Source organism: Lotus japonicus, chromosome 6, assembly GCF_012489685.1.
Source record: "Lotus japonicus ecotype B-129 chromosome 6, LjGifu_v1.2".
Classification (NCBI taxonomy): Eukaryota; Viridiplantae; Streptophyta; class Magnoliopsida; order Fabales; family Fabaceae; genus Lotus; species Lotus japonicus.
The window spans coordinates 1,731,927-1,757,043 of NC_080046.1; the positions used below are offsets into that span (position 1 = coordinate 1,731,927).

Here is a 25,117-nt window from a genome sequence, read left to right on the forward strand (position 1 = left end):
TGCCCTTTATGTCTCTGCTAGACATGCAAAAGTTTACAAGTTGATATATGATACATTCTTATAGCGGTCCATCTCAATTTTCACGTCACCTCCTTTAGAGTGAGGTATCAGTGTCTGATATTATATATATATATTCTTGATTGTGGCATGAAATCTAATTTAACAGTGTTATAACAGGATGAACTCTACTATCCATTTCAAAAATTTCTCATTATAATTTAAATTTATAATTTGAGTCATTGAAATTAAAAGGAAGAAATTCAATGTACAATAAACAATAGCCAATTCTACACCTATGGGCCTTTACTTCGATGCAATATAATACAACTATATGAAAACAAAAAACAATTAGTTTACATCATAAAATCAGCTATTGTTAGTTGCTCCGCACAATATCAAAGACATCTCCAAAGTGAATTTGGATCCTCTTCAGCCAATAAATCACCCTAAACTAAACTCATTAATCTAAGAAGTCTTAATTTCTTATTTAGATTAATCATAGTCATTGATTACAAAAAAATCAATGATCCTAGAATCATGCAAGAGGGGAGGTGCGTAGAGAATCTTTGTTACAGAGATCTAAATTCCAAGAATTAACTCAAAATCAAGTGATGGAGGAAATCATCTAGATCAGAATTTAGTGGAGAGTTCCCTGCCTTGAATGTTGACTGCGAAATCTAAGGGAAAATCAAAGGTTATCTCTTCATAAACCAGACTCATATTTCCTATCACAAAATAGGTGTTGAAAAGTTATAATACGAAGGTCGCAATGCATGAGTTACCATAATCTTAGGGATAGTCAAAGGCTCATTTCATAAACCAGCCTCATGTTTCATAACCAAATAGCGTAATGCATGAGTTACCTAACATGCATTTGGCTATAAAAGGTTGTAGAACCCAAACAGTAAAACACAAGAACAATTAGCCAGCGGGAAGTTAAAAAAAAAGAGAAAAAAATTTGTTCAACTTCTAGATATAATTGAGTTGTAAGTGATTTTGTAAACACTGTGAGTTTTTTTTTTCAATACCATATCAGCAACAGTCTAAAGACGTCGAACTTCGTTCATGCATTAGGATATTGTGAGAAGGATATGGTGACTACTAACATACAATATGAGAAATTTAGAGTCCTTGATATAAATCAGAACTCTCAAATTTTTTTCAATTATGGCCACATATATATGAGATCGGAGTAACACTTGCCTCAAGCATCATACCAATGTCACATTCGGTTTGGCTTTCTTCACCTAAGCCTCCAAGGATGAAAAATATATGATCTCTTATATAATCATGGTCCTCTCTAATTTCTATACGTTCTAAAACTTTTTAATGCAGTCATACATAAGAGTATATTCTTCATCCTTGGGTATAGTTAAAGAAGTACAAGTCCAATGTTACATTGGTATGATTCTTTGGCAAAATCCAATATTTCTATGACCTTAATTTTAAAAAATATTTGCGTGTCTTGATTTATATCAAGGTATATATGTTAGTAGTCACCAAATCCTTTCTCACAATTCAGTTGGAAGGCTCTAGGTATTTCTGTTTCAGCCGCAAGGGTTACAATGAAGAGAATGGTTCTAGGGGTTTAGTTCTCCAGCATGGAGGCTCTAGTTGCGAGCAGTGTCTTTGGCTGCGGTGTGAGCCGTAGTGACATGGGCTTGGCCGGAATGTGCTGTGTCTTGGTTGATGAGAGAAGGTACACACACTCTTTATCTATAATTCTTCATTACTTGTGATATAGCTTCATGGAAATAGGGTTTGCGCAGGTGATTTGAATGGCAGAGGGTGGTTGTCAGGATTTGGTGGTTTGAGTTGAAGAAGGTTTGGGGTTCAAAGGTATGAGATTCTTCATTTGAGTTTCACGGTGCAGGAGCTGGTACTCAATCGAAGGTTATGGAAACCTAGCTGAAGAAGCGATTTGTGGATATTGTGATAAATGAGAGAATGTATTTTTTGAGTGTTTCTCTTGTTTATTTTCCAAACTTTAGAAATTATTTGAGATTTTTATCATTTCGATGTCTATGAATGTGCGTAACTCAGATGAACTAATATAATGAATCTTTCATGTCAACACTATTGCATAATACCCATAACCAAGAATTTGATTGGATGAGAAAAATTCTGAAGTAAAAGATGAAAGTGAGTTTACTTGATGTTAGCTTCAAAGCGTTGCTTCTATTGCTTAGAATTTCTGACAAACCTCTCCTGCCCAGCTTCTATGCCTCTCCCAATCACCTCTGTTTTTCTTTTGAGAATCATATCATGAAGGAGGCTATAAGCTTTGGTGCAGGTCTTATTGTGTCTGCCGTCATTGAGAACGAGACGACGATTAGGTTATGACCAGGGTTTAACCTATATAAGGGTGTATTCTCAAAATAATATTTTGTAGGGGCCTTAACCAAAGTACTCATATTTTATAGGGACCTCCAACATATTTAAGCTTATTTTAAAAAAACTTAACATTATTAATTATATTTTCTTCTTATCTTCCTATGTTAAAAATAGTAGGTAAATTATGTGGTACCTGATTTTTTTTAGGTGTGGTACCCGCATTAAGTAATTTAATAGATTATTATCATGTTATTCAAGGTAAATACTACATCTTTAAATTTTTCTTCACTTGTCAATTAATTTTATCTCACAAAATTCATTTTTTAATGGAAAATGAACGAGTGGTGAAAATGAATGATGGTGATGGACATGCGCGTAAAAATGATCATGGTTGATGGATAAACAAAGCTCAGAAAACACAACTCGCATATCTCATGTCCTTACGAATGGAACACTGCATTAATATGATAGAGCAAAATCAAAATTTTAATCGATACATAAGTCTTTATTATTAAACAAACTCATTTTAGATACCATACCTTAATCTGACTTTTAGGTACCACACCAAACACAAAAAAAAATATGTGTTTCTTCAATTTCTACAAGTAAAGTTAATTTTTGAAACAAAGTTGTATCATGCAGTAGTTTAGATTTAGAAAGAGAAGAGATACCCCAAAAAGTTGTGCCCATTACATGCAACAGATAAATAGCACATGAGTGTTTGTACATAGATCATAGATGTTGTATAGGAAATAGATGCCCTCATCTTATCTTGAGATATCAGATCCTTCCTATATCACTGGACAGTGGACACAATCATGCCACCTCATCACAAAAACAAGACACAATCTACATCTCTCTATCTTTTTCTCTCTCTCTCTCTCTCTCTCATCCCATCTTACTTGTTAAAGTGTCTTTATTACTTACACAGAGTTGCATCACCATTCACCACAATCACAACATGGCTGCCACTGCTGCAGCTGCAGGCATAGCCTCTTCCTTGTTTTCTTCTTCCATCAACACCAATGTCAAATGTCTACGCTCCAAGAACTGCTCCGTGTTGGCATCAGTGTCACAGTCCTACCTAGTGGAACCTTTGTCCATTGGTGGCACCATCTCACACAACAAGTTGTGGGTTCCTAGAATTTCTGCTGCTGTTGCACAAGAAGAGGTGGCACTGGCTGCTGAGGCAGATGATGGTTTAGTTGAAGAGAAAGTTGAGGAAGTGGTAGCAGAGGAAGAGGCTAATTCTTCTGTCAACACTAAGCTTTATTTTGGGAATTTGCCATACAGTGTTGATAGTGCACAACTTGCAGGGTTGATTGAGGAATATGGTAGTGCTGAACTAATTGAGGTACCTAATTATATATGTAACTCTTATCTATATTATCCCAAGTTATCTACATGAAGTCATGAACCAATTAATAGAATGTTAGTTAGGATCAACTTATTTTCCTGAAAATCAATTTTGGTAATTAAAAGCTACTAATACTAGCTTCTGCCTAGAATTGATTTTGGCTTTAGAAACAATTGTGGATGGATTTCCAAACATCCATGCACTGAATTGCTTCAGGTTGGATCAATAAAATTGTGCTGTGCATTTGTGCTCTATGGTTTATGATCTTATGGCTGCAGCCCATTTGATTTTGTTGCATGATGTGATTTAATTGCTGAGGCTTTCTTGGTGATCGGTGTGTAACTTGTGAATGGATGGAGAAAAGTCTGCTTTTTTGGTTGTTGGTCTCAATAATGCATATACATCTATTGTGAATTGATAGAGAGGAAAATAACTTGATTAAGGAGATGAGTTATATGTAAGGTTTTCATGGGATTCATCACTGGCAATGGAGTTTTTCTGAAAATCTGCAATAAAGTTTGGTGGACTTCTGCTTCATTTAATTACTTTACTTGTTTTGGGTAAATGACTAAATGGTAATTAAGGGTCGATATTAGAATAGTAGCTTCATGGAAGTAGGTTTCTGTTATTCAGCTTTACAGTTTAAGTCTTTTGTAACTGGGCTCAAGTTTAGATTGTATGTCTAGAATTCGATCCTTGTTGCCCAATTACTCTAATAAAAGAGGAAAATTTTCATACAAGGTTATTGGATTTGTGCATTGTCCGCACTTCAAGTCCAATCGGCTATTGTGTCTGCGTGAGGGTGCGTGTTAAAAATAAGATATAAAACTATTCATGTGTCTTCACCCTATAGCTTAAGCTTTTGGGATAGTTGGCTCATGGCAATAATTAAGTGAATGATAGACATTGGTGACTTGATATGAAACTCAGATAAGAGACATCAAATAAGAAATTTTTACTCCATAATTTTTTGCATATGACTTTTCAGTATACATCCCTCAAAGTTGCAAGTCTTTAGAATCCAAATTGCATTTCATGATTTGATTATCCCGTGGTCCGTGGATGTGTTTCATTCCCTGATTTTCAGTTTTGTTAATGATTTATATATATATATATGTATATATATATATATATATCTTTAGGTTCTTTACGACAGGGACTCTGGAAAAAGTAGAGGCTTTGCATTTGTGACGATGAGTTGTGTTGAAGATTGTAATACTGTCATCGAAAATCTTGATGGAAAAGTAAGAAACACTGCCTATCTTCCTTGTCTACCATATTTTCTCAAATCCTTTTCCATGCTTAATTTTGTAAATGAACTTTTCAGGAGTTCTTGGGCCGAACTTTGCGGGTGAACTTATCTGACAAACCAAAACCAAAAGAACCCTTGTACCCCGAAACTGAGCATAAGCTTTTTGTTGGGAACCTGTCATGGACAGTAACTTCTGAGAGTCTAATACAAGTCTTTCAAGAATATGGAACCGTGGTCGGAGCCAGGGTCTTATATGATGGGGAAACCGGAAGGTCACGTGGCTATGGATTCGTTTGCTATTCAAAAAGATCTGAATTGGAAACTGCCCTTATATCCCTAAATAATGTGGTATGTTACTTCTCATCTCCTCACTCTTGCGCATTCCATGTAAACAAGTTTTCTTAATTTTGCTTATTGCTTCTTTAAAAACTGTGGACTTCAGGAACTAGAAGGACGAGCAATACGAGTAAGCTTGGCGGAAGGAAAACGTTCATAAGGTTAACACTTCATAGAAACTTGGGAAGACTCTAGATGTTTACAAATGGCGCTGAAGAAATGAGAAGGCGATGCCCTATATGCATATCCCCATCTTCAGTTTGCTGAGGATTTCCAAATGCTGTTTCATTGTGTTAAAATCTTTATTGATACTAACATTGGCTATATGTTGCTTCCTTCTTGTCTCACTGGGAATAATACATTGATCACAGATTCTACTCTAATGTAACATTTCCTATGAAATATTTAGCACCTTAAGGTGTAAAGTATCGCACCATGGTGAAATGACGAGCATCAAATACAAATTTTTGCTGCAGAATTTGTAAATTAGTAACCTTAAGATACAGCAGAACATATAATGTTAGTAGAATGAAATCATTTTGGTTGCTTGCTTCCTGATGTACATATTTTAAACAGACTAGTGTGCGTGCATATGCTCAACTTTTATTGTGAACTGAAAATTGGTATCGAATCAACAGATAAACGCAATCAAACTACACATATTACCAGCAGAAACATAATATGTTAGTTTTGTAATGATTGCAGTTCTTGGCATGCCAAGAACAATTGCTCCAAGACCTTCCACATTGATGCAGCAGGATATTATAGTGTGGTGAATAAATATCTCTGTTGAAATATTTGTAGAAGTGTTGAGGAAGTCTAATTTTAATTTTATTAATTTGAAATATAATGGCATTGTCATCTTCATACAAGCCCTTTCTTGTTTAAAATTTATTTCTGTATTAGTTGATTTAGACATAGTTGTTCTGCTAATTAAGAAATAGTAGTCTTTTAATTACCAATAATTATGGAGTTTACTTTATCCAGGGAAATTGGAGACTCATACTGCAAGAACATTTACAAAATTTTGTATAAGAAATCCGTTACTTAACAGAATATGTTTTTTTAGAAAATTACCTTTGTTAAATGGCGAACTATAGTTCAACTTATATGTAATTTTGTTTAGGGTAGCTTTGTTTTGAATTTTTCCAATGCAAATTGACGAAAAGTTGCTTATTTTGTTGTCTGATGAGTATTGGCAATGGACATTGTGAAGAGTGGTACTTTGAAAGAAGAGATGAGAATTAAATAGTCAAGATTATCAGTGCCTAATATGTATGCCTTAAGATTGTTCATGTTATACTGTCAAGGTCAGATGTTGAGTATATTACACTGAGAAGATATGCTAGAAAAAGACAATCTTCTATAAATACACCATTGATGAGTATGTTTTGGTGACTGGCAGTGAAGAACCAGTGTTTTGATGAAACTAAGCAGAATAAGCATATTGAAGAATGGATGGATGTCATATGAGATGAATTTCTTAAATGAGAATCACACTTATGAATTGGTGAAATTTTCTAAGAGCATGGATGGGAGCATTGAGCAACAAATAGTTATATAGGTTGAAATAGGATGAGAACGATTGAAGACCTCAATATAAAGTAAAGATGGTGGTTAAATGTTTCTACTAGAGAAAATGTGTTGATTTTGATGAGATAATTTTTTGCAGTTTGAAGATGTTATCTTATCCTACAACTAATATTGAATTGAAGATTTGAGTATATGGATATAAAGACAGTATTCCTCCATTTATGATTCAAAACAAAAAATCTGCAATGTGTAGCCAGAAGGTTCTATGACAAAAAGCAAAGATTATGTTTGAAGATTGAAGAAAAGTATGTACGTGATGAAACAAGCCCTAAACAATGGTATAAGAAATTTGAGTGTGTCCTGGGGTAGATAAATAAAAAAAGACACTCAGATCATGTGTGTTGGTCTACAATTTTTTATGATTATTTTGCTTTTTCCTATTTTGTGTTGAAGACATTCTGAGTGAAAGGAAATGGAAATACAATAAAGTAACTTAAGAAGAGGGTCCAAAAGCTTATACAGCTTTATAAAATCTTCATGATAACCCATTTGTTAATACTAGGATTATACCCGTGCGATGCACGGAGGTTTAATCTCTCATTTTGATTGCTTTACAAAATAATTTTATGTTAATAATGCACATTATATAATAAACATAACTAATGCGATTGACATGGATAACACAGGAGCTTAACCATGTCAAAGAGTAACAACTTAAGCACCATCCCAAAGAGTAACAGCTATGAGATCCCAAGAAAATGTCCAGTTTAAAATTACTCCAATAACTTACATTTGACTAATTGATTTAACAACTACTACTCCAAATATAAATAAAGTTCAGCCATAGTAACATTAGGAGCCTAATCCAAAATCCATTGTTGAGCCTCATCTCTCAAACAGGCTGGATCACTTGCCGGTCTCTAAACAAATGCAGCTCAGATTCGTGTTGCTCCCTTAATAAAGGACATTCAGTAGAAGAGGCTAAGTGAAGCCATCTTTTGTTAGTTGAATTCATAAAACATGAGAGTCAGTGATCAGTACAAGCACACAACAACCCCATCAAACCTGCATAGATGATGAACATATACTTTTTAAGTCTCTCCAACTACATGAATGCTTTTGAAGCAACAACCACAATAAAAGTGGTAAACAGATTAGAGTAAAAACAGATTACATAAGTAGGACTACTTTCAAAATTTTATATAGGTAACAAAACATAGAAACCTAAAATTACTCTGTTATTTATCTAGCTAATGAAGTGTGACTTAGACATTATTGGCTATTCACCCAAACCATTATTTTCAATCCTTGGGTTATAAGGCTAAAGGAAAAAATGGTCTCTAAGGGGATTTGTTATATGGTTTAAAGGCTCAACCTTTGTCAGCAAACTTAAAGTATTAGATCCTAGCTTGCACTGTAATACAATGACATCAAATTCCAAATCCAATTGATCCAAGTCAATTTCAAAAAACTAATTCCACAGTGCATCAAATAGAAATTTAGTGATTGATAAATCCCAAAATTTGGCAAACAATACAAATGACAACAGTATTTGTTTTTTCTTAAAGCTAGAAAGAATAATTTAGGAAGCAATTTGATATGCTTCATGTGGTGGATAAAACAAAGGAGCACATACGACCAAACCAAGCAAATGGATGTCCATGAAATTCTATCATGAGAGAGGGAGAGAGAGGGCTAACCCAAAAATTAGAAAATCAGAAAGTTTACAAAAACCTCACAAGGCAGCTAGCTTTTGATAACCCATGCATAAACAAAGAATTATATCAGATACAAAGGTAGTCTAGCCACTTGATAAAAATAAACTAATTAACAACATCAGCTAAGCTTTTAGAACCAGGAATTGCACTTCCAACCAAGTTGGTCACAAATTCTCTCCCACTATCATGAGCACCAATGCACCTATTGGCTATCAAATCAATTTCTTATGTTCTAATCTGAAAAATTAATCAAATAAAAATGTCTCAAAAGAAAATTTTGGGATGAAATTCATCTTGACCAGCTATGACTCTCTATCAATTCATTGAATAATATGTAAAATGTAAACATAAAATCCAAAAAGAACAAAATATACCTGGACTTCAAGTCTAAACATGCTTTCTATCAGAAAATTCCTTTCCCCAAAGTCATTTCAATATCAGCAGAGTTCTTCTTCATCGCCTATTCATGTGCTCAGGCTTTTACAACATTTTGGTCTCTGCTTGCTTTGGACTTTCACAACCCATAGAGAATAAATCCAACATGAAAGCCCCTTGATAATCAATATATTAACTCCAAAGATGCCTCCTTCAATCAAGAGTGTAAGCAAGATACCCAAATTCCCCATTGGACTACGTGAACAAAAAAAATTATAACATAACCATAAAAAATAGTAAAAACCAAATTAAAAAAACAAAACAATGAGCCTAAACCATACTAATTTACCTTGTTTTCAATAAGCAACCTTAATGTCAGGTCTTCAACTTGCTTATTGAAGTTTAAAGTTTGGAGTTTTAGAGAGCTCTTATTTATTTGGTAACCTGTAAAAAATAAACCACAAAATCTTAATCACTAAATAGAAAAAAGCAAGACAATTGAATTGGTCACCATAAGCATAAATAAGATGATGAACCCATGTAAACCAAGCATGGCCACAATTGGTGTTTCTTTCAAGGATATGCAATCTGGCTTGAACTAATTGTAAGAGTTTAGGAGCAAAACCAAAATGGACATGTCCTAATTGAAAAATACAAAAAAAAAAGTTTACATTCGTACATCAACATCAACATGAACACACATAGGCCATAGCTAACAGTGGCAAGGAATTAGTCCCTTGCTAAAAAGTCTCAATTAGCCTCAACTTTCATTTTAGTCTCAATTCTGCAACTGATTAACAAAGATAAAACAAATAAAAGAGAATAATTATGATCACATATATGGGAAAAAACGAAGAGTTATACCCAATGCAATTTTTTTCTCTTCCCAAACATTTGAATCTATCACTTGATACTGCTGCATAAACAAACCATAATACAAATAGCAATTAAGGTAATACAGTATTTTTTGTCTCCTTAAAAGAGAGAAAAGAAGAATGGGAGAGGGAACTGGATGAAGAACCCGGGGAGAAATGAGAAACCACACAATGAAAGGGGCAATTTATAAGCACATACCTGCCTAAGGATGAAGATACCAAGGAAAGCAAATAAATCATAGAGAATCCAGCAAGATCTTGAAGCTTTCGAATCAAACAACTGGAAAGCACCTTGAGTAGCTAGATTTTTTAATCTAGTAGTAGCTCAAACAGCCTGTAAAGCAGATTATGTAGGTTTCTTTAGGGTATAGTTCCTAGAGAACCCAAACCAGATTGATGGTTAGGATGGAGCTTTACCACAGAAAATGGGGAAGATATGCGTACATCTCACGCAAAAGGCTAGGTGAAGGACGAATCGTAGATGCAGCGAAGTCATAGATGATAGATCAACGATGGAGGCTTGAAAATCCAGCCATGAGATAAGGGAAGGGCGAAGCAAAGCTGGCTCTAGCAGATGGGGCACATGCATTCGCTAGGATATCAAATAGAGATGGGGGAAGCTCCTACTCCTACATCTGTGACTGACGGCTCCTTCACGGGAGTTGGGTTTGGGGCCCCCCCTATGGGGCTCCGCGCCCCACTTAAAGTGGAGAAATTACGGAAAAACCCCCTTTACAAGAATACGGAATATTAAATTTCGTATTCAATACGGAATATAAAGTTCCGTATTATATTACTATGTAATCGACAGGGGTTTTTTCAAAACCCATTTCAGCGCTCCAAACCATTCCCAACCCTTGCTCTGCAATCTTCGAGACCGACGCTCTCCTTGCTTCAATCATCATCTGGACAGGGTACCATCGTCTCCATCATCAACCCCATTCTCCCCATTCATTGCATTGAACCTAGAGGTAAGTAAGTTTGGATTTCAACTTGAATTCACCATTTAACTTGAAATTATGGAATCTTTCAACCCTAGGATAGTCGATTTATGCTTAAGTAGATGTTAGGTTGGCTGAAATTGTATAAATTGGTCTTTGGGGCGAGTTCCAATCATGCAATGTCGTTAATGGAGTTCTGGTTCGATACGGAACATAATATTCCGTATTCAATATGAAACTTAATGTTCCGTATTGGATATGAAACTTAATGTTCCGTATTGGATATGAAACTTAATGTTCCGTATTTGGTGTCTGTTTAGAGTTATAAACTTAATTTATAAAATGTTTTTATAAAACTTAATATAATTAGCTTAGTTTATTTATAAAACCTAATCTAATTAGCTTAGTTAATTTATAAAATGTTTTTAATTTAGTTATAAACATCGTGAATTATTTAGTGATTTTATTTAGAGATTTAATTGAGAAATTTAGTAATTGAGCGAGTATAATTTATTCAGTGAATTTATTTAGAAAATGTTTGCTCTGAATATATAGTGAGAATGAAGAACAGAAAGAGGTCTCGAGCTAGTGAGGATGCGGGGCCTACAGAGGATAGACACCGGCGATTACATGCTTCTAGCCGGCGCGGCTATCATGCTGCGACCTCTCACGCGGTTGAGGCTTCAGCTCCAGCTCCAGTTGATTCTATGCAGTCGCCCATGGTAGAGGCTTCAGCTCCAGCTCCAGTTGAGCCTACTGATCGAGTTCCTACTCCGCCGTCTCCCATGGTTGAGGTACCTCGCCATGAGTCACCAGGCGAGGAGTCATCAGGCGAGTCGTCATCCGGCGATGAGTCATCCGGCGATGAGTCATCCGACGAGGAGTCATCCGGCGAGGAGGGGTCATATGACGAGGATAGTATTCCTCCTCCTGATGTTGATGCTGATGTCGTGCCAGAGGCACAGGGTGGCGAGGAGGACCTGATCCAGAGGTTGCCGCCGTTTCCGGGGGGGCCTGTTGATCTGTCGCTTCTCACGCATTATGCTGATCACAAGGCTCCCTGGACGTGGCATGCACTCCTACGCACAGACGAGCGGTATGTGGACCGTCGACACTTGAGGGTGGCCACAGCTGGGGGGAAGGTTTGGAACCTTGCTTGTGATGGTGATTCAGACAGTCACAGGAGGGTTCGAGAGTTGATTGAGCAGACGGGTCTTCATCAGCTACCCTGGTGCAGCTACTCGGAGACAGATGCAGGCCTCATTTTGGCCCTTGTGGAGCGATGGCATGAGGAGACTAGTAGCTTCCACATGCCGTTTGGGGAGATGACCATCACCCTGGACGACGTGTCGGCTCTTCTCCATCTCCCAATGGGGTCGAGGTTCTATACGCCTGGGAGGGGGGAGAGGGACGAGTGTGCAGCGCTATGTGCTGAGTTGATGGGAGGATCTGTTGCTCGTTATCATGCTGAGTTTGATAAGAACAGGAGCCAGACTATTCGCTTTGGGGTCTTGCAGACCCTGTATGATGCTGCGTTGGAGGGTATGTCTTAATTATTACTTGATTAAATAGTATCTATTATTATTGTATTGTTATTAACTGTTAACTGAATTCATTTCATTGTAGAGCACCGATATGAGGACGCTGCACGGATTTGGCTGGTGAACCAGCTAGGCGCGACGCTCTTTGCTAGCAAGAGCGGTGGATACCACACGACCGTCTACTGGATAGGTATGTTGCAGGATCTCGGTCGAGTGTCCGAGTACGCGTGGGGCGCAATTGCGCTCGCTACGTTGTACGACCAGCTTGATCGAGCGTCCAGGAGGGGGACGGCCCAGATGGGAGGTTTCAGCTCACTCTTGCTAGGATGGGCCTACGAGTACCTTTCTGATCGCGTCATTATCCGGAGGGCGGATCCGGAGTACTCGCAGGACCAGCCTAGGGCGCGGCGGTGGGTTATGTCCCGGGTCGGGCATGCAGGCCTCGATGAGAGGCGAGTCATGCTCGATGAGCTGACGGTGGATGACATTATATGGACCCCATTTGAGGACCATCGGGCTCATCGACCACGGGATCAGAGGGCCATGTATTCTGGCTACATCCGGACGCCATTTGGCCGTGTTGTTCGACGACATCTACCAGAGAGGGTTCTGCGCCAGTTTGGCTACATCCAGGATGTCCCTCGACACCCCTCCGAGATCCAGACGACTGGGTCCCTTGCTGAGACCGCAGATGCTGCCTATGCTGATTTTGTGCCGCACCTGCGCCCTCAGGGGATCCCTGTTACTCATTCGGGAGAGGCTGTGGAGGAGTACATGAGGTGGTATGGCGGTGTGTCCCATCGGTTCATCATCCCTGATGATAGGAGGGAGGAGTTCAGTGCTGTGGTAAGTTTGAATTTTATTTTTCATGCAATTGTGATTTTTTGTTCATGATATTTTATTTGTACACTCACATTTATGTACATTATTTTTGCAGACGGTTGTGCGTCGGGTCGTGGACTTGTTGGAGCAGTCACTGGAGGTGCCAGATGCTCTTGCAGTTGGCACGCATGCCCGATCCCTCACTGAGAGGGCGCTGGATCTTATTAGATCCAGCGCATTCATCGGTACCCAGGGAGTAGCCTTTGCTGCTGTCCGAGGAGCTGGAGCTGCAGGAGGCAGAGGTCGTGGAGGTAGAGCGCGTGGAGGCAGAGCCCGTGGAGGCAGAGCCCGTGGAGAGGGTGCACCTGCAGAGGGCGCTCGTGGAGGCAGAGCTCGTGGACCTAGAGGTCGGAGGGGTGGCGGTAGGGGTGGCGGTAGGGGTCGGGGCGAGTGACTGTATATTTGTATATATTTTTTTGTGTACTTTTATATTATGACATGTGACGACATTGTATGGACTCTTTTTATATTAACCACGCTTTCTATTTCCACCTATTATGTTTAGACTCTTATAATGAAAAATAACCTGTATAACTACACCGTGAATAATGAAAGGCAAGATAAGTAACATAAGGCCCATCAATATACCAATGACCATCAAATTACTATTATTAAAAGCAGCAATGAACAACATAAGGGCAAGGCCCATCAGATTAATATTACAGAGCGTTTACAAATGAATATTACACAAAGTGTGGCGTCAGTCTGTGGTGATGTCTACATAGCTTTGGTGACTAAGAGGAACACCAAAAGTAACAAACCAAGCTTCTAGTTCTGATGTGAACCTGTGTAAACGTGTAACATATGGGACGCACCAGCTTACTGATATAGGATCAACATACCGTTCCCACTGGAGAGCAATTGGCGGCATAGAATGTCCAGGAGTTAGATGTAGCTACATTATAGAGAATAACAATAAAATTAGATAACTTACAAATACAACAAATTAATTCACAAACTGGATATTAGTGTACGCAATAAAAAAATACCTGTACAAAGTGATTTATCACATGACCAACAGCTATAACACGATGTACAGGAGGTGGACCTTCTCCTCTTAGTGGAAGGTATGACCAACAACCCTGAGAAGAGATGGATATGAAAACCACTTGGAACCTGGTTGCTACAAGGTATCCCATCTCTGGCAGTTGCATCCATTTATCCTCGGTAGCCGGATGACCAGGAGGAAGAGTGAGTCGAGAATGTAAGGCATTAACCACATGTCTGGACCACATTTCATCATACAATCCTCTGTGTCGTTCAAGTTCGTCTATCAACGCTTCCCTAACACATGGCCAACCTTCCTCACCTGATGGTAGTCCCAGTAATGCAGCAATGGCTCTATAGCCACAGTTACCATCGTCCTCAACATTCTGAACTGTGTGTATATATGGGTGGAAAAAGGATGGAAAATGACCCATGAAATAGCTTGTATCAGACTTCTTCACACGCTTCTTCTTCTTTGGTGGTTGCGAAACCTTCTTTGCCTCTTTGATCTCCCTATCAACATGCTCAAAACCTGAAGGATCACGAGTCAAGGATCCTATTGCTTTAACCTTGGGTGGTTTTCTTTCGTTCGCCTTAAGAGTGCGCTTGGACCTTATCTGAACCTCAGGAGTACAAAGTGAACTGCTTTCAGGACAATAGATAGCTTGAAGCTTCCTCCTTACCATACTCTGCCCTCCAGTATCCAAAGAACTGAAATAATGTGTCAATGCCTCAACTTCTGGTTGCATATCTCCATGGTTCATGCCACAAATATGGTTGCTGATAGTATCTGCAACAGGTTCAGGTACATGCTCCCAACTCAGTCTCTTCCAGAATGGATGAATTGACTCATATGGAATTCTTTCATAACCTGCAAGTTCACAAAAGTGTCACTTTCAATAACAAATAGAATTAATTGACAAGAGAGTGGTTGACCGGTGACCTGCAAGTTCACAACCGCAAGGTAGTCCATGAGTCTCTCTCAACAAGCAATCGCATCCGCCGTAAGACTTCATTCTTATATGTTCATCGTCGATGAGCTGCAGGCATTTGTTTGACACAAATCCTCTAATATTTGTGTAAAATGGGAACATGAAAATGTGATCAATTCTGTGAATACTGCGCTCAAACGATGCTAATATTTCAGTATGTCGATTACATGTCAAACTATGCGACGCATCCCAAGAAGTGGCTAGGTCACCCTTGCAATCCCGCAACATCTTCTTCAAACTGGCATGTGCACCCTCAGCCCTGCAAACAACAAACAGATATCTTATTAACTCTCCAATGTAAACAATCTATCAAATGAAAAACATATAACAAGGCATAAATTAAGCTCATATAATTTTTGTACCTGTTACTTGTTGTTGTTCCAAAGTGCATCACATGATTTGTCCATGCCTTGGCAAATTTTTCCTTGTGGACCAACCATGTAGTAGAACAATAGGAGGTAAAGTTGCTGTATTTGTCCTTGCACATATTAAACAATTGCATCCATTGAACTTCAAATTCTTCAACTGTTGCAGCATCCACCACCTCTCCCCACTTCCCCATAACCAATTCAGCAAAATCATCTGTACCAACATAGAGTTTGCACTTTGCCAAAACACACTTGTTGATGTGCCACAAGCATAATAAATGGCTGGTGTTGGGAAGGCTTTGCTTAGCAGCACTCAATAAGGCAAGATCCCTGTCAGTAACAATCACCTTAGGCAACATGGCTTGATCAGCTAATAGAGACTTCATACACTCCAGTGCCCAAACGTAGTCATCTGTGCCCTCATTAACAATGTAGCAAAAGGCTATGGAGTATGTCTTATCTGTGGAAGTCAGTCCAACAATCTCAAGCAATGGAATTTTATATTTGTTTGTCTTGTATGTGCAATCCATAATCACTACATATGGAAATGTGTTGAACAGTTTGATAGCATTTGGATGAGCCCAAAATACATCCCTAATGACTTCCGATCCAGGCTCATGTCTTTCAAAGTGGACGTACTTGTCACCGTCCAACTTCTTCAACAAGTGTTGCATTTCTGTCAATGACCCGCGGAGGGATTTTCTTAACCTCTTGCAAGCACCATAAATCTGAGATATGGTAGTCAAGTTTAAAGGATTGTTTTCCTTCAAAGTCAACAGCATCTTTCTCGGTGGAACCCAACTCTTTGACATTTTTTCCACTTGCTCCTTCTCTTCGGAATTTAGACGACCAACAAAATTGTGGCCAAGTAGTGACCTAGCTGGTTCATGGTTGTGTGTACCTTCCATCACCTTTAGCCGCCAATCTCTATCTATGCCATTTTTCATAGGTCGTCCTTTTAGTCTAAAAGGACATTCTGTCTTTTGTGTTCTCGTTCCTTCAACAAGGTCAGGGTCTCTGTAGGGAACATACTTACCATGCTTCTCGCACCCCAACATGACATAAGCTTTTCTGCTTCCATTCCCACCGCTATCTGACTTTGTGATCAACACAACATATCCATTTTCAATCGCAATTCCATGAACCCAATTGATAAGATCATCACGGGTAGGGAAAATCTGTTCAATGATGCATACCCAACACACAAACAAGGCATAAACAAGGGTGATCAAGACATAATAAGAATTGATATATTACACTTTCAAAACAATGCAAAAATCTGTTCAAAGAATACCTGATCAGTTGTAAATAAATGCGAGACATCTATACTTATACACGGGGGTACAAATGCTGGTGGTGGCACCTCTTCAGGTTGAGCATTGTTCAATCCAACTTCAATCAATTGGGATTCATGAAATAAAAATGATTCTGTCATCCCTGGAAGAGAATACGGAACTTTATTATCCATATTGCATACGGAACTTTATAATTCGTATTTAATACGGAAATTTATAATTCGTATTGAATACGGTATATTAATTTTCGTATAGACTCCGAAACTTTATATTCCGTATTTTAACACATCTCAGAATTCAGAAAATCATCATTCTAACTACTTAATCTACTTAATCTAACTACTTAATCTAACAACTTCAACTACTTAAACTAACAACATACAACAAACAACTAACAACACTTACCTCAAATGCTATCTTTTTGCATCCAATGGTGGAGAGCTTGCCAATGAAGGAGTTGGTGGTGGTGGTAGGAAGAATGGAAGTGAGGATGAAAGTGAGGTAGGAGAGGGTGAGAGAGAGGGTGGTCTGGAGGCATTGAGGGGGTTAAGGGGGCTGGTGAGGGGTTGGTGACGGAGGAGTAATGGTGGAGGGGTTGGTGGAGGGAGGAGTAATGGTGGAAAAGGTGATGACTGTCAGAGTTATAATACGGAATTTTAACTTCCGTATTCTATTTTATAGAATACGGAAGTTTAAGTTCCGTAGGGCATTTATGGGTTAAAAAAAAAGAGGTGGGGCGCGGAGCCCCATAGGGGGGGCCCCAAACCCAACTCCCCTCCTTCACACGTGAAGAGGCAAGGAGGGCATGAACATTCCTAACCCTACACAGTAACCTATCATTGAACCAAATAAGAAATTGGCCCAACAATCAAGCATCTGTAACAAAAAAAAAATTGGTGCACTATGAACAGTGAAATTGCACCTTGCATTTTAAGTTAGTAGATCCGTGAAAATATGAAAAGGAGAAAACAAATAGATATAGCAAGGGATAAGCACACAAGAGATTTTTTTGGTTCCCCATAACACCTTTGACAAAAATAAACAAATAAATTGAAACCGTATGTGTTGCATTTGAGTGCCACATATTAGCTTACAAGTTACTATATTTGACAAAGATATTTGAAAAATAATTAATATTTATGATGAGATAGAAAATAATCCCGGCTTGTTCTATCCTATTTTCCTTAATTTTTTTAATAGGCAAATGTTAGGTGTTAATAATATTAGTAAATTAATTCTTTTTCGAGGTTCGAACTCTGAACCCTTCACTCTTCATCTCACCCAATCTTTATGTCTCATAACTCTTACTACTTGAGGATGTTGATTTTTTTTAAAAATTATTATATTAAAATATAAAATTATATGGAGTATTAGAAAGAATTTAATATATTAAGGTTAAATTTTCAATTATGTTTGAAAACTATATTGCAAGATTCTTGTTAATGTGTGTCACATGTTATTTTGTGTATTTTAGAATTTTGAGAATTAACAGGACAAAGATAATGGAGACTTGTGTGAGCCATGGAAACAACCCATCTTCACTACTGCCACCAAGGTTCCACCTTCCTTGTCCATCCTCCTCGACCACCTCAACCTCTTCCTCTTCCTCTTCCATGGCGCCACCACCACCACCACCTTCTCTCCCGTTCTCGCGCCGTATCATGCTCCTCCAACAAAATCCCACGTTGGGATTCCAATGCTGAAACCTTTCCACCCCGAAATTTCAGCAGAGCCAACTCCCAAGAAGAAGAAGCAGAAGATGACGAAGAAGAGGAGTTTGGTAACAAGAGGCGGTGGTGGTCCGATGACTCTCCGGGAATCGAGACAGAATCTAGTGGAATTTGGGAAGATGCCATTGACAATATGTGGATTTTCAAGGTGAGCCAACCAATTTTGCTGTTCTTAGCTTTGGTACTTACACTTTTGATTATTTGAATGATACCCTTTATTCTTATATGGAAGATGTAACTAGTTTATGAGGAAATTAGCAAACTTGCCAAGTCCTACATAACTATTTCAATTCTAGTAGCTAGCTCTTATTTGTTTTTAGAGAATTTGTGGATATGGATGGAAATTTACTGAAAAATGAGTGCATGATTTATATTTCTATTTATGTTTTCCTGTAGTTATTTAAGATTGTGTTTCTTTGTGGTTTCCTTTTTATTCATGATTGAATCAGGCTAGGTGCTTACTTGTTGTTGGACTTGAGCTTGAGAGCTTTCCTCTGTTATGATGATAACAGTTAATGTGATGGAAGAGGTGTTAAGGATTGATACTAGGTGTCATTTATTGATTTCTCATTATTTTGCTTGCTGCCAATGGATTTCATTGGATTGTAAACTAGTGTAAATGCATATCTTCTGTTAGTATTCATGAACTGAGTGCAACTCTTTTTACTCTGTTGGATATAACTTTCTTTCACTAAGGAAAAAACCTAAACAAGAACACGGTATGCCATATGCACAAATTTTTGGAACAGTTGGGGCAGACATATAAATACATATAGTTTGATTATATTATCAGGCCGACTGAATGTAATGTCTTAACCTAAATGTCTTTCTGTGGGTTCTTTGTGAAATTCACCTCTTGAGTGATTAAACAAAAGCATGTCCTCTTGCAAGTTGCAAGAATTGTCTCAATTAAGCTATGGTGCTTTTAGGTATTTCCTATTGTAAAGTTTTCTTTCTGGAGACTAGCTTGGTGGATTTAGCTGTCTATATTTCAATGCATACAGAATGTAGTTTGGCTATCATTCTCCAATTTCATAGGACCCAAGGGCAGTATAAGTGCTTTGAGATTTAGTAATGTAGTTATATATTCTATTTTCTGGTCAACATATTTTATTCTTGAGGCAATAAACTGTTCACTTGGTTGTTAGATTTAGTATGAGAATGAAACCTTGTACTTAATGTTAGCTGTGATGGAAACATATTTCCCTTTCCACCAGGGGACTTCAATTTTTATTCCTAGTATATTGAGGCATGCATTTCAGTTTAGTATCACTAGTCAAGAAATGGTATTGCATAACCAAGATATGGTAAAGATCAAGGATCCAAGTCCAAGCACACCAAGTAGATTTTAATCAACAACTTTTATATAATTCTTAATAGTTCTCTCTACATCTAGTGCATCATCACCTCGTCAAGCAGGGTTTAGTAAAAAAAAATGTATATTTGAATAACACGTTTCTCTAGATGTAAATAGGTAATGGTTTGCTAACGCTATTTTAATAGAATTGTGAAATTTGTTGATTTTAAAAACAGTTTTCAAAAGTATTTTTTACCAATGAAAGTACAATGAATCCGAATCCCAATTCGAACAGTTTGCTTTTGGCATTATACCTAAATACAATCTTTTTTTTTTTCAGTAAGGCACTCTTGTTGCTGCTTTCTGTGTCCTTAAAAATGCTGATTGTGAAGTTCTCCATAACTCCGTCTTTCCAAAGCAATTGTTGTCTAGTATCTTTTCCTGTTATTTATTATCACTTAATATCACTTGTGTAATTTATTCTGCTCTAGGAATACATTGGCCATGATTTGCTGTGTTGTGTAAATCATAATACTCTCATGAAGGTTTTAATTATGTATTAAGCAACTTGAATTTTTGTTTTAATCTGTTTATTGTCTAACATGAAGTTTACTGAAAACATGACGAATGTTAATTGTGTCTGCATATGCTATGATGATCTTTTGTAGGTGTGAGGAATTTCAATGTATTTCATTTTTGTCAGTGCAGATTTTCAAATCCTATGGTTGGACGCTGCCCATCATCCTTGCGTCTTGGTTGCTTGCTACTGGCCCGAAAGCTTTACTTATGACATTAGCAATTCCCCTTGGTCAGTCTGCACTTGCACTAGCATTTGAGAAACTATGGGGACGGTCCGAGAGCAAGCCAAGACGCAAGTACAGGATGAGGAGGAAACCCCGCACTGCAAATGGCAACCGAGTTGAGGAAGAGCCTGAAGAAAACCCGAAAACTAATAAGGGGAAGAAGACAGGGTACCAGTCATGGGTTGTTGAGAATAATGGATCAGTTGGTACTGATAGGGGAAACCGAGAAGCACCGAGTTTTGGTGGATGGGATGAGTTGGAGAGATCTAGGCCAGCGACAAGATCATCTCGAGCCATGGGGGGATCCCAAAGGATGCCTACAGAAGCTGGAAGGTTGAGTCGGAGAGAAAGAAAAAGTGACACACCTCTGCTATTGCGGTTGCTCATTGCTGTTTTTCCATTTTTGGGCTCTTGGACAAAGATGTTGTAATAGTCTCTACCATTAAGTTGAACTTGAATGAGTTAGATTGTGATTTTTTTTACATCTTCCTTGAATGAAAAGAAGCCAAGTAGTTTATTTTATGAAGGTTGTTAGTCCTGTACCCACTTTAGCAACATGTGTTTGTATCAGATGATGAATTCAGTTCATCAATTGCAGAAAATTTGTACTCTTTACTTGTCTTGTTTTTAGCAGAAAGGTATTTTGCACACCTCCATTTTGGTGGGTCTTTTGAGTGTGTTGTAATGGCATTTCACCAAATAATGGTTTTTTAGCCAGCTTTTGTGATAATCTTTAATTAACTGTGCTGTTGCACTGCTGTATACTATTCTAACAGGAAATTCTACTGTGTGTTACCACTTCTTCTCAGTTAAAGGATAAGGAAGAACCTATAAAATGAGTAATGGTTAAGTATTTGTGCCAAGTGAATATCTTTTCTGGGTTACATTTTCTATTTCCTTAATCAACCCTTCTACATGCTTGGAATTCTTAAACCCTTATGAACTGCTAAAGCATAAACTGAACAACCTTTCTTTCTGTAGAATGTTGAAGAAACCATTTATCATCACAAACAACTTTTCCTTCTGTAGAATGTTGAAGAAACTATTCATCATCTCAGACAGTAAATTTATAGATCTTAGAGAGATGAAAACATGTCACCTAAACAAAACTAATATTACTAAAAGGAATTGATATGATTTCGACGAAAGTTTGTATTTTTCGTGAAACATCTTTCTAGAGTTTAGAACTGCTAAAGCACAAACCGGAATGCGTTTCTTTCGGTAGAATGTTGTACAAACAATTCATTATCTCAGACAGTAAATTTATAGATCTTAGAGAGATGGCTACATGTCACCTAAACAAAACTAAAATTACTAACTATATTAATAATCAAAAAATTAATATGATTTGGACAAATATTTGTATTTTTCCTGAAACATCCATATGGTGTTCAGAAATGCTACAGCAGCAACCTTTCTTTTTGAAGAATAAGTGAAGAAACTATTCATCGTCTCATATAGTAAATTGATAAATCTTAGAGAGATGGATACTGGTCACCTAAACAAAACTAGAATTACTGATCAAGGAATCCATCTTTTGACGATTTGGAGATCAGCTCGCAAACAGTCAACTAGCAGAATAATAACGATCAACAAGAACCATAATTTGTTTATATTTTACTAAAAGTACATCTTACTATATCAAACAAATCATATGATGTAAATGAAAAACACATGAAGATCCTCCTCATCCATTCAAATAACAGTTTAGACAGTTTGTGATGATTGTAGGCTGGAGATATCGCATTGTGCATTGAACAACAGATCAGAGGCATTCAATATCGTAGGCATGCACTAACTCACCTCAACAAAACCTGCCCTCCTCTGTATCACTTTCTCCATTCATTTTTAAGTTCAATTCCAACAACTACTTTTATATTATCATATCATTCAAAACGTGGATGCTTAAATGCTTCCAAGACAACACAGTTCACCATAATCTAAATTCTTGTAATGGCAAATGTAAAATAAAATGCTTTAGACTAAACAGCCACAACATGCTGCGTATGACCTCACCTAGGAATTTTTTTTAAGACATAACATAAGGTATGCTTCAGTTCTAGACAACTTCGATCAATGCAACTGATCATACCTCTACTGAATTGTTATGATTAACTTGACTCCTTGCAATATAGTGAATCACAACATTATCAGCAAACACGTTTAAACAACAAACATTGTTTTGCTCGGAAACCTGTGATTAAGTGTCACCAAGGCTGTCTGGAACTTCCTCCACCATTTTCCATCCTATCCCCACCATACGCTACTGATTCAATTAGATACAAAAATAGAAAAAAAATCAGTTTCAAATGATATACCACCATTTTTATAAGCAAACAAGATATATCATGAATGTAGCCATATAGATATTTAATTCAAGCTTAGCAGCATGAATCACAAAGCATATCCAGGCACATATGCTAGGGGAAAACAAAAAGATAAACCAATGCTGCACTGATGAGTTATGGCAGTATAATCCACGAAGTAAGATAGCAAAACTAAACAGTAGATAAGAACACATATTGGCTCAAATGCAGTGCCCTAAGTAGCTCACAGAAAATCATGAGGAAAGTGCTAAGCCACATATGTAAATGGTGTGTGGCTGACTATAATTTGTTAGAATAGAACGAATGAGAAACAATCAGAAAAGTCTGAATTGCAATAATCTAATAGTTCTCCATTCATGTTCCAGCACTAAAAAAGTAACACCCATAGTAGTCAATCGCGGCCTGTCGCAGATGACCCCCAAAAATGAAATCCCATACAAGGGAAGGCCGCTATCGCTTGCTATTGATAACTATGCTGACACCTTACGAACACAAGTTCAAATTCTCAAAATAAGCAAGGAACAAACAAGGTTTTCATATTTTCAACATTAATAAATGACACAACATAAAAGGAAGGGTTACCAATTATCGGCATGACACGGTAGCACCTGGTTAGGACTTAGGAGAAGCATGAGTAATCAATTGGTCACTTTGTGTAGCCTCCTCCCCCAATGAAGAAGCCTCAACAGTAAGGAACCAGCCGTCATTGAAACCATTAAAGGCATTTGTGACAGACATGGAATCTGAAAGGTCATAAATGTAGCCGGTGCGGTGAACCTTAATCCCATGAATATGAATGTGGCCAAATTTGGGAAAGCATGAAGGGTGTTCGGACTCGATTCTCTCTACATATAAAATAAATGATGAAGAATCATGAATGAATAATGAAAGATAGGAAAAGAAAGAGAGAAGAAGAAGGAATTAAGATTACTACTTTTGAGGTCGGAGACGGTGTCGTGCTCATAAACGGGGACTGCCAAGTGCGTATCGAGGTTGGTGTCGATGAACACGGCGTTGCTGTTGGTTGTTTTCTTGGTGGCGTTGGCGTTGGTGTTGTCAGAATTCAGCGACGACGCCATTTCACGAAACCAGAGAGGGTGGTTCACTCACGTTACCCCAGTAAAACCCTTCTTCCTTCCTTGCCTTGCCTCGCTAAGAATGCTTCCACCTATTCTGAGTCAGTTTTTGAAATATTTGTCATATCTTTGCTTATGTTACAGCAGTTGGTAGGAAATTAAACAGGTTTTTGGAAAATTGAAATTGATCATAGCAAAACTAGGTAAAGCACGTTGTTGATTGTGATAAGTGAAGTAAACTTATTCTCCTTTTGTACACACAATATTGTGAAGATAAGAGTGGAATTTGAGTTGTAGGATAAATTTTTATTTTGTTATTCAGAGTTCATTCAACATTTAATGTCAGAGCCCGGAGCCTGTGCACCCAATACTTTTATTATGTACATGGGCGAATCATTTTACTTGTGGGCTGATAAAGACTGTTCAACTCAATTCTTGAACCTTAGTGTCTTGTGGGGTTGTGGTCCGATATGGGCGCACCAATATTACGTAAATGTGGGCTAACCAATATGATGTAATTAATGGGTCGGACAACCCATGACTCAGTAAGTCAAAACCCAAGATATATATAAAGGACACCGCCCAAGCGGTGGGGGATCCAACGCATTTTCACTCATTTCATGCTTTGCTTAGTTTATTGCTTCTCTCGAATTGCTTAGCCCTGAGGAGGAAGTTTCATACCGAAACACAGTACATTCGCGTAAAAGACTCTTGTGTTTTCTAAAGAATATCTCTAAATAGTTACTGTAAATCCATCTTCTTACTAATTAATGGATAAAATATTTTCTTATATCTGTTTTTATTCATCGGAAAACATTTTCTTATATCTCTAATTAGAGATCAAGCAGCACATTTAATTTTTTATTTAATGTGTATTTTATATACTTTTTTTTGATAAGCAAAGTAATATATTGATAAGCACAAGGGGTGCTAACCCAAATACAAAGATAGAGATGAAAAGCAAACTACAAACCAGATGATAGATTACTATCCTGACTAACTACCCCATCAAATACACTCAAAATCCCACCATTAAGGCCCAGTAAGCATAGGTACATAGTGCTCCCACTCAAACCAAAACCAACACAAGGAACATGC

General features: G+C 37.7%; 3 protein-coding genes and 2 long non-coding RNA genes across 9 annotated transcripts; 3 read left to right on the forward strand and 2 right to left on the reverse strand.

Moving 5' to 3' along the window:
* The first annotated feature begins 3,181 nt into the window (after positions 1 to 3,181).
* Positions 3,182 to 5,831, forward strand: LOC130722531 (28 kDa ribonucleoprotein, chloroplastic). The gene is made up of 4 exons (XM_057573281.1): positions 3,182 to 3,688; positions 4,834 to 4,935; positions 5,019 to 5,291; positions 5,386 to 5,831. Exons 1-4 carry the CDS (start codon positions 3,296 to 3,298, stop codon positions 5,437 to 5,439), a joined length of 822 nt encoding a protein of 273 aa, XP_057429264.1. The 5' UTR covers positions 3,182 to 3,295; the 3' UTR covers positions 5,440 to 5,831.
* A 1,486-nt stretch (positions 5,832 to 7,317) lies between these two features.
* LOC130722532 (uncharacterized) lies at positions 7,318 to 10,363 on the reverse strand. 4 transcript variants are annotated; one of them, XR_009014002.1, is made up of 6 exons: positions 10,198 to 10,345; positions 9,980 to 10,114; positions 9,770 to 9,818; positions 9,255 to 9,349; positions 8,905 to 9,160; positions 7,318 to 7,877 (listed from the first exon to the last, which is right to left on the reverse strand). It is a non-coding gene; the product is annotated as an uncharacterized LOC130722532 (long non-coding RNA). The 4 variants fall into 4 exon arrangements; XR_009014000.1 differs by having other exon boundaries at positions 9,770 to 9,821; positions 10,198 to 10,344; XR_009014001.1 differs by lacking the exon at positions 9,770 to 9,818 and having other exon boundaries at positions 10,225 to 10,363.
* Positions 10,364 to 10,433: 70 nt separating this feature from the next.
* LOC130722529 (protein MAIN-LIKE 1-like) lies at positions 10,434 to 13,637 on the forward strand. Of its 2 annotated transcripts, XM_057573279.1 has the most exons (4): positions 10,434 to 10,751; positions 11,277 to 12,263; positions 12,348 to 13,108; positions 13,200 to 13,637. In XM_057573279.1, the coding sequence occupies exons 2-4, from the start codon at positions 11,282 to 11,284 to the stop codon at positions 13,536 to 13,538; spliced, it is 2,082 nt and encodes a 693-aa protein (XP_057429262.1). In that variant the 5' UTR covers positions 10,434 to 10,751; positions 11,277 to 11,281; the 3' UTR covers positions 13,539 to 13,637. The 2 variants fall into 2 exon arrangements, with proteins under 2 accessions (XP_057429262.1, XP_057429261.1); XM_057573278.1 differs by having other exon boundaries at positions 10,434 to 12,263.
* A 4,622-nt stretch (positions 13,638 to 18,259) lies between these two features.
* On the forward strand, positions 18,260 to 21,357 carry LOC130725971 (uncharacterized). The gene is made up of 2 exons (XM_057577166.1): positions 18,260 to 18,664; positions 20,522 to 21,357. The coding sequence occupies exons 1-2, from the start codon at positions 18,308 to 18,310 to the stop codon at positions 21,044 to 21,046; spliced, it is 882 nt and encodes a 293-aa protein (XP_057433149.1). The 5' UTR covers positions 18,260 to 18,307; the 3' UTR covers positions 21,047 to 21,357.
* A 1,104-nt stretch (positions 21,358 to 22,461) lies between these two features.
* On the reverse strand, positions 22,462 to 24,331 carry LOC130726949 (uncharacterized). The gene is made up of 3 exons (XR_009015062.1): positions 23,878 to 24,331; positions 23,526 to 23,788; positions 22,462 to 22,882 (listed from the first exon to the last, which is right to left on the reverse strand). It is a non-coding gene; the product is annotated as an uncharacterized LOC130726949 (long non-coding RNA).
* Between the last annotated feature and the right edge of the window lie 786 nt (positions 24,332 to 25,117).